The sequence below is a fragment of the Meriones unguiculatus genome, chromosome 9 (genome assembly GCF_030254825.1).
Source record: "Meriones unguiculatus strain TT.TT164.6M chromosome 9, Bangor_MerUng_6.1, whole genome shotgun sequence".
In the NCBI taxonomy this organism is placed as follows: Eukaryota; Metazoa; Chordata; class Mammalia; order Rodentia; family Muridae; genus Meriones; species Meriones unguiculatus.
In genome coordinates this window covers 53,874,942-53,884,294 of record NC_083357.1, presented here as the reverse complement: position 1 = coordinate 53,884,294, position 9,353 = coordinate 53,874,942, and the positions used below count along the sequence as shown (strand labels likewise).

Sequence of the window (9,353 nt, the reverse complement as noted above, 5' to 3'; positions counted from 1 at the left end):
CTTTCTACAAGTTTGGATCAGTGAAAGTAAATTGTAAAAACCTCCTTTTTGCCATTAAGTTTATCATTTGGTAAAGACCAAAACAGAAGGCCCATTAGTTGTTCTACTATAACATGTACTCTACTTTCATGTCAGGTATAATTCTCAGAATGATGATAGTCAATATGTTCTTGGCCACTGTTTATGTTCTTTACATTGTCAAGGGCCTCTTGAAGTCTGACATGTGCCCTACAATTGATGTAGATGGTGAGAGTACATTTCTGCCTCTAGGAGGATTGCCAGAGACTGTTGTTAAATTTTTGTCTACCAGAGGGTGGCGTTTCCTAACACAAGATGATCATCTATGTGAATTATAAGCTTCACAGGTTCATCATTTGATGTCGTTTCATCATTTCTTTGTGTGAAGAGTCAAGAACAGTAGCTGGGTGACACTGAAGATGAACCCTCCTCCAGCTTTAGTGACTATGATGTTGTTCATGCTTGGTAAGTCAGTGACTTCTCATTTGCACTTTTTCTCCTATGATGTCAGAAAAATAGTTAATTATCCATGAGCTTTGTTGTTAATGTAAGACAGATATCCTGTTCTTGCTCCAGGGAGGATCCATGGAGACTCCGTGACACAGAAACAAGGTCAAGTGACCCTCTCAGAAGGCAATTTTCTATTTATAAACTGCATGTTCTCAGCCACAGGGTTCCCAACTCTTTTCTGGTATGTTCGATATCCTGGAGAAGGCCCACATCTCCTCCTGAAAGTCATCACAGCTGGCGAGAAGGGAAGCAGCAGAGGGTTTGGAGCCACATATGATAAAGGAACCACCTCCTTCCACTTGCAGAAAGCCTCGGTGCAGGAGTCAGACTCGGCTGTGTACTACTGTGCTCTGACTGACACAGTGGCAGACACTGCGGGGGGGGGGGGTGTTGAGCACAAACCCTGAGAAGGAAAAGAAAACCTGACTTCTGATCATCTGTCTTTTAGATCATGCTGTTTTCCACCAGTCTGTGTGTGCCCCAAAGTTTCTCTGGTTGGTGAAAGTTATACAAACGGTCAGAGCAGAACAAGAGGAAGATGTTATCACAGCTGGATTTTCATAGGGGAAACTGAAACCCTACAATATCAGTGGTTACTCATGGAGTGTCAGATTGATTTCACAGGAAAGCTGTGGCTACCTTGTAGTGGTCATTTTTCTTCATCTCCACCTACCTACAGGTCATTTTCTTCACGCAGAACAACATATGCCAGGAAAGGTGTTATCTAGATAATGTATATCTAATACATTGGAAAGACAGGTTATCAGAGGGCTACAGGCTTTGTATACCTGAAGATTTGTAATAAAGATACATAGGTAGAAAAGACAGGAGAAAGGGAACACAGAGCAGGCAGATGATCTTCAGAATTTCAATGTCCCCCATCTCCTCTAAATCCAATCCCCAGTCTCATCCTCAGCCCTGTAGTAGACTGTCTGCTGTGGTCCTCATACATTTGTCCACATTCCCAGAACACTAGACTGATCCTGATGGCACACCCTGATCTCTTCCCTACCATGGATCTCCTCACCCTACATCTTTTAGCCCACCCCTTTGCCTAAGTGTTAGCACCCAACTGTAAAGAAACATTCTGTCTGGAATCCAGTGTCCACATGTGGCAGGATATCAGAAGGATTCCCTAGCAGACAACACCCTGTTCTTAGAACCAAGGAGAAGAATAGAATCCAAAGAAGAGAGTGCACATCTGACAAAGGTAAGACCACACACCAGCACAGAGAATTACAATGACCACAAACCTAGATGTTTAGATTCCAGCATAAAAACAATAACACTGAGAATGATATGTCTTCATTAAAGCCCCAAAACCCTACTCCAGTAGGCCCCACGAAACACAAGATAGCTGATGCACATGACAAGAATTTCAAATTACCCTTTATGACTAAGTTAGAGGTCTTGAAAGAGAAAGTGAATATATTCATTAAAGAAATCAATGAGCAAAAAAATATGGGCCCAGGAGGGCCTGTAGAGACTGATGAATCACCCAAGGGCCATGCATGGAGAGGACCTAAACCCCTGATAAAATGTTGTTTATGGGCAGCTCAGTCTCCACAGGGGTTCACTAGTAAGGGGAGCAGGGGTAGTCACTAGCATGAACTCAGTTACCTGCTCTTTGATCACCTCCCCCTGGAGAGGTTGCCTTACTAGGCCACAGAGAAAAATGATCTAGACTGTCCTGATGAGACCTGATTATAGGCTAGGGTCAGATAGTAGGGGAGGAGGACCTCCCCTATCATTGGATTGTGGCAGGGGTATAAGAGTAGAAAAGGGAGGGAGGGTGAGATTGGGAGGGGATTGAGGAGGGGGGTAGAGTTGGGATACAAAGTGAACAAACTGTAACTTAAAAAAAAAGAAAAAAATGCTTTCTTTATTCCTTGCATGGTTTTGGCTCCTTTGTCAAAATTCAAGTGACCTGAAAATACACAACACAGTATCAGTTGACCTTAAGCACGAACCAACTACTTGGCTATGTTGATCCTACTACCTCCATGCCTCCACAGATCTTTACTCTGCTGGCTGTGGAGCTCTCACAGACTCCTGCAGGACAGTTGTTTCCTGCCTTGTTCTATGTGGACCCAGTTCAGCTCTGGCACAGACATTCCCCTGGTTCAGATGGCTTCATGTCTATGTTAGGAATGGAGAGTGAGAGAAAGTAGAAGTGTTAGGGAAGAAGAGAGATAAGGAAGAAAGGGGAGGAGTGGAGAGGGGAGGGAGAGTCAAAAAGAGGGAGGGGGAGAGAAACCATATTTACAACTTTCATGATCAATCCCTACTCAAAGGACATTATTCAAGAAGAGAGAATAAGAAAAATAGAGAAATTAAAAAGTTCCCGAGTTTTATTTCTTGTTGAGTTGCTAGAAACAGTTCCATCTGTTCTGCACCAAGCACACAAATATGTTCCTGGCTCTAAATAAAATGAATAATTCCAGACCTTTCTAGACTTTAACCTAGATAAGCACCCTGTCTAGGCCATCTGTAAAGCTTGTAGATGTATTTGAATGGGAGTGACAAGGGTTAGATTTATGCTGTGTGAAAATCCTCACTCAGATATCTGTGGCTCATGTCTAGGTGGTTTTCCAGTGCAGGTGAACGCCTGTGTGTGACACTGATTATTACTGAGAAAGAAGACAACATCTGCAGAGTGTACACACACACACACACACACACACACACACACACACACAATCTCACTCCCCACCCACACTCGGGGGGCAAACGTTTCTTTAAAATGCCAATTGTTCTCTCAAGAACTTTACTTTTAATAATTACATTAGAAGAATTTACAGTTTGATTATTTCTTTTCTCTCTATTGTAAGTCCACAAGATGGCAGTGTCTTCTTAGGGATCCTAAGTAGAGTTCTCAAGTGGGAGAAAGGGGAGGGCAGGAAGTAGAGGGAGGGGGGGGAGAAAGGGCTGGAGGAAAGGCTTGGTGCTGCAGAGGTGGTGAAGAGAGTCCCTTTTCTCATTGCTAGCAAAGCGGCTTTTCATGTTTCCTGAAGCAGGAGAGGTGGAAACTTTTGAATGTGACCATACGAGGTTAGAGTTCAGAATCTGAATCCTAACTGAAGAGGGAGGAGAGATGAAATCCTTGAGTGTTTCACTAGTGGTCCTGTGGCTTCAATTAAGCTGTAAGTTTGGGAATTTGTTTGGTATCCAGGTGTGGTATATAAAGTTGTTGCCTGCTCCAGGCTAATGGTAGAAAACACATTTGTTTTTAATCTCTAGTTAGGGGTGGGTGGGATATTGAAAAAGCATTCTGGAGTGTTAGCATGCCTATGCCTCCAGGTCTGTTTGTCTGACTTTTGTCTTTCTGCACAGGGGTGAGCAGCCAGCTGAAGGTGGAGCAGATCCCAGAATCCCTCAGTGTCCCAGAGGGAGCCATGGCCTCTCTCAACTGCACTTTCAGTGATCGTAATTCTCAGTACTTCTGGTGGTACAGACAGCATTCTGGGAAAGGCCTCGAGGCGCTGATGTCCATCTTCTCCAATGGTGACAAGGAGGAAGGCAGATTCACAGCTCACCTCAATAAAGGCAGCCTGCATGTTTCCCTGCACATCAGAGACTCCCAGCCCAGTGACTCTGCTGTCTACCTCTGTGCAATGAGCACACAGTGCTCCCCAGGCACCTGCAACCTGCACACAAACATACTGGGTCACAAAATGCCTTATAGAGAGCTCAGAGCACAAGGTGGAGAAATTCTGTTTCTATTCTATATGCAGTGGGAATTAATAGCAAGAGCAGGAGGGCTTGGGATTGATTCGGAAGGTATTTTAACATTTTGAAAACAAGTAATCCTGAAGAGAAAGGCAAACTATTGGTTCATTTGAAACATTTTCCACTTTTCTCTTCTCACAGGCTGATGGTTATGTAACAATGGTTATGTAACAAATATATGGCCATGACACTCACCACATGCTGTGCTATGAAGACCACAATCACCACTACAACACTGTAGCTTCCTTGATTTTAAGAGCTTTAAATAAAACCTTCTTGTTTTTTAATTTTTAAAAACAGCTTAGAAAGTCGCAGGTTTCTGTATGTCAGGTTCATACATATTTACTTCTAATTGTCTCTTCTTCCATTTTATCCTCTCTGCCATCTCCTGCTTCCCCATTCCCACTCAGTCCTTCTTGCTCCCAGTATCCCTGCTTCCACTTCCATATCATGGGTTCTATTACATCCCACTCATCTATCTTAATGCTTCAATTTTCCCTTCTCATTGGCTGCTTTCTAGTTGTGTGGTGTCTACACACACTCATATTCATGTGAATACACAAAAATAAAAATTAGAAGCTAAGATTTGCATGTATTTGTCTCTCCAAATCTAAATAACTCACTGTAGTATATTTCAATAGTGTCCATTTTCATACCAATTCCATAGTTTTATGTTTCTGAGCAATATTCATCTGTCTATGTGTCTGTCTGTCTATCTATCTATCTATCTATCTATCTATTATTTATCTCTATGTATCTATTTAACAACTACCTATGTATCTATAGATGTATCTATCTATCTTCTATTAGATAGGTATACATCTACACCAAGTTAGTATTCATTGTTTTCTTGATAACACATAGAATGCCTTCATTCCCAAAGAATTTTAAACAGAGCAGTGATAAACAGGATTGAGTGAGTATTTCTGTAGTAAGATATAGAGTACTTCAAATATATAACAAGAAATTACAGAGTTAGGCCACATAACACTACCTCTTTTAGATTTATGAGGCCATTTTATGCTTATTATCACAGGTGTCACATCAGTCTATGCTTCCAGCAACGGTGAATAAAATCCTGTTTTCAACATCTGCATCAGCATTTGTTATCATTTGATTTCTTGAGGATAGCTGTTCTGAATGGGATGTGATGAAGTCTCAAATCAGTTTAACTTAATTTCACTGATGACTAAGGATGTTCAATGCTTTCATTATTGGCCATTTGCATTTTTTTCTTTTGATAATTCTCTGTGCCCAAACCCATTTTTTGATTGATTGTTTTTATTGTTTAGGTTTTTTGTATGTGTGGTTTTATATTCTGTCAGTTGAGTAGCTGGCAAGATTTTCTCTCATTTGTAGTTTGTCTCTTAGATTTGTTAACTGTCTAATCCATTGCCTTCCTGTATTTTACTTTCATTAATTCATTTATTTTTGGATAAGATTTTGTTGTGGAGCCTAAAACTCTTGATCCTTCTGTTTCACCCCAAGGTATGGGATTACAGGCTTGTGTCAACCATAAGTACCTCCATTTATTACTATTTAAAATGCTGAAAATGTCCCCTCACTTGGTATATTCATGTGGGTGCTCACTGAAGATATACCACAAGTCAGTACTGTAGCTCTGGATTTTATCATTCATGGATACATGAAAATGTTATATAACAGATCTCCCTGGGAGAAAGTAATGTACTTCCTTTATCTTAGTCTCTCAAAACCCTGTTTCTATAGTCTACAGAAAACCTGGATAGCAGGGACTGGATATTTGGTTAGGTGTGTTCACAGACACACCTACTTACTAAAAGGATGCAACAGAATCAGGATTTTCTATACATTCTCAGTGTTTAGAAGTGGAGACTGAACGAATATTTCCAGATCGTGGAAGAATAATGTGAAACACTCCAAAGCTTGTATTTAAAAGATAATATATTTTACCATGATAGGTAGATATAAACAGCGATATAGTAAATCTTTTTCATTATTATTACTATTATCATTATCATTATTTTACTTTATGTGCATTGGCCCTTTTCCTGCAAGGATATCTGTGTGAGGATGTCAGGTCCTTGGAACTAAGGTTACAAATAGATGTGAGCTCCATGTAGGTGCTGGAAATTGAACATAGGTCATTTGGAAAAGCAGCCAGTGCACTTAACTCCTGAATCATCTATCTCTCCCACCCCATGGGATAATCATTCTTAATTAAAATATAGCCCCTGGTGAGTTCCACATGCTCCAGGGTATAGCCCCATAATGGACATATGGGTAACACACTAAATGGACATAGTAGGTTATAGGGAAAAAAAGGACATGAATCTGGAGAAGAACTTGTTAGGGAGAAATCTATCTATCTATCTATCTATTTTCTATTCATATACATATATAATTATGTTATATATTTGTAGTTTATCTCTTTGCTCAGATAACTGTCTCACTGCGTTTCTGTGTTTATTTTAATTAATATAGAAATATATTATGTAATATTGATATATGATTATATAATATATACAGGATGTATTATATAATATAAATATATATGTATATTTTACTGGAAAACTGGGGGTAGATGCAATATTTTATTGTGTATCTGTGTGGCATTTTCAAAAATATTGAAAAGGCATTGAGGAAGAGTAAAAGATTGATATACAGTAAAAATAATTAAAACTGTGCTCAGTTTTGTATTGTGTAACCTCTGGGTTTGTGGCATTTTGGCAAGAATCCAGGGTAGTGTTCCAATCTGAGTATGGCCTGTGTTACTAAGAGGTCCATGCTGGTTTAATGAGAATGCTCCTGATGTTCTCACACACTGAAGACCTGGTGCCCAGGTGGTAGCACTGTCTGTGGGAACACACAGAGATGAGGCCTTGCTGATGAAGCTAGTCCCTGGGGCTGGTCTTTGAGAGTTACAGCCTCACCCCATTTCCAGCTAACACTCTCTCTGCTTCCAGCTCTTGGTTGAAGATGTGATCTCTCTGCTTCCTGCTCCAGCTGCCATGCCTGCTGCTCACTGTCCTGTCTGTCTCCCACCAAGATGGACTCTTATCCCTCTGGAACTTTAAGCCAAAATAAAGTCTTCCATAACTTTATTTTTGCTTCAGTATTTTATCACAGTCACGAAAAGTAACTGATTTAGGGTCATTTGCTATGGAGTCTACTATGATAACAATTTCAATGCTTGTTTTAGGATTAAATGAAATACTTTTTTTTTTTTTTTTTTTGCCCATGAACAATTGAATAAATAAGATGACATCGAAGAGGCTGGGCTTGGAAAAGGTACAACTCTTGTATTGATTCAGCCTTATCTTCCAGATCATGAACTGCACCTCAGAGATTCTAAAGGAATATTGCACACAAATGAGGAATTCATATTATTCAAGAATCCTGAGACTTCTGGAAAGAATAGACAAATTACTCAACAATAAAGACATTATCTCAGTAAACCAATAAGATTTTAAGATGAGCAAAGGATAAAGAATAAAAGGAATGGAAATAATCAGAAAGAATAAAATGGCATACCTTCACAATAACCCCAAGTGTAAATGGTATAAGTTCATCAATTAAAAGACTTTTGCTCACCCTAAAACCACATACTTATCAGTATGCTGTCTTCAAGAAACTCACTTCACTGACAAAGGTATGTACATACTGAAAATGAAAGGATGAAATATATCATTCTAAGAAGTTGGAACTCAAGAGAAAGCAGAAGTAGCTGTGCTCATTATCTGAAAAGCAGATTTCAAGCCATAAACAGTCAGAAGGCACAAAGGTACATGAACAAAGGGAACAGTCCAGCAAAAACAGAGCATTTGTAATTATATGTGCCAGTGATAGTTTGTAAAGAAAACTACACTAGACAGAAACAGACACACCCAGATGTAATAAGGAGCATAATAGTGGGTGACATCACTCTTATTCTGGCCAATAGGTAAATAATCCACACAAAAAGTTAGCCATGAAGCCTTAGAGATAAACCTCACATAGACAAAATGGCTTATGGGACGTCTATAGAATATTTCAATGAATGGCCACAAAGTACATATTATTCTTGGCATCTCAGGTAACTTTCTACAAAGGAGACCACATTTAAGTCAAAGAAAAATTTAATAAAAGAAAAAATTAAAATAGCTTCTTAAATCTTATTACACATTAACAAAGGTAGCAGCAAAGGAAACCTCCACCCTCACAATTCAAGTGTCGGGTATTACACATTCTCATAGGGTTTTTTCAAAGCTGAGGAGTATTTCTGCTAACCGAGAGACAATTAACACTCAAACCCACTCCTAATATTTCAGAATTTTAACAAGCATATGTAACATATATATATATAAAACACATCTATATAAATTTATGTAAATACAGAAAATTATAAAGTTGTGATTCCAAATTATTACTTATGATTAGATTACATGACATGATCTTGTTGTTTAAAATATTAAAGACATTTTAACATGCAGAACTGAGACTCCATATGGCAGTAGCAACAAGTGATGCTGACCACATGGGCACATGACCTGGCCATGTATTCAGATGGATTGCTTTTAGTTTTCTTTTTTTTTTTTTTTTTTTTTTTTTTAGAACAGGGTTTATTCTATGTTGCTTAGGCAAGCCAGAAACTACTGGATTCATAGTTTTCCGGTTTTATTCTTCCTAAGTAACTGGGACTATAAAGATGTGCCCTTGTATCCATCTCTGGGACACATATTTATGAAAAGGCTAATTTTCAGAATTTATAAAATTTCATGGAGCCGTAAGAAAAATAAGCTATAAAATATGAAAATGGGGGGGGGGAGCCAAGATGGCGGCGCCGGGAGAGCACTGTGTCTGAGAGGGACAGCACTCTCCTTGCAGCGACCAGGAGACTGAACTCTGGGCCCTAAAACTGCAGCGATCGTGTTTCCCAGGTGAGGGGAGGCTCCAACGGCTTGGGAATAGGTCGGGTCAACTCTCAGCTGCCCAGCCAGAACCCAGAAGAGAACCCAGGTAACGCGGGCTTTGGCTCTCTGGGCTGGAGCCGCAAGCCTGCGGGTCCGGATCACTTTCCCAGGCTGATCAGTGGGCACAAGGGTGCCTGAGACTGGGAGTCCCAGTCGCAAGAAAAC

The 9,353-nt window shown here is 39.8% G+C and overlaps 1 gene segment (V, D, J or C); it reads left to right on the top strand.

The window, feature by feature from the left end:
* The first annotated feature begins 361 nt into the window (after positions 1-361).
* LOC132656247 (T cell receptor alpha variable 9-2-like) lies at positions 362-935 on the top strand. The segment is given in 2 exon segments: positions 362-483; positions 595-935. Coding segments are annotated over 2 exon segments (387 nt in total).
* The last annotated feature ends 8,418 nt before the right edge of the window (positions 936-9,353 follow it).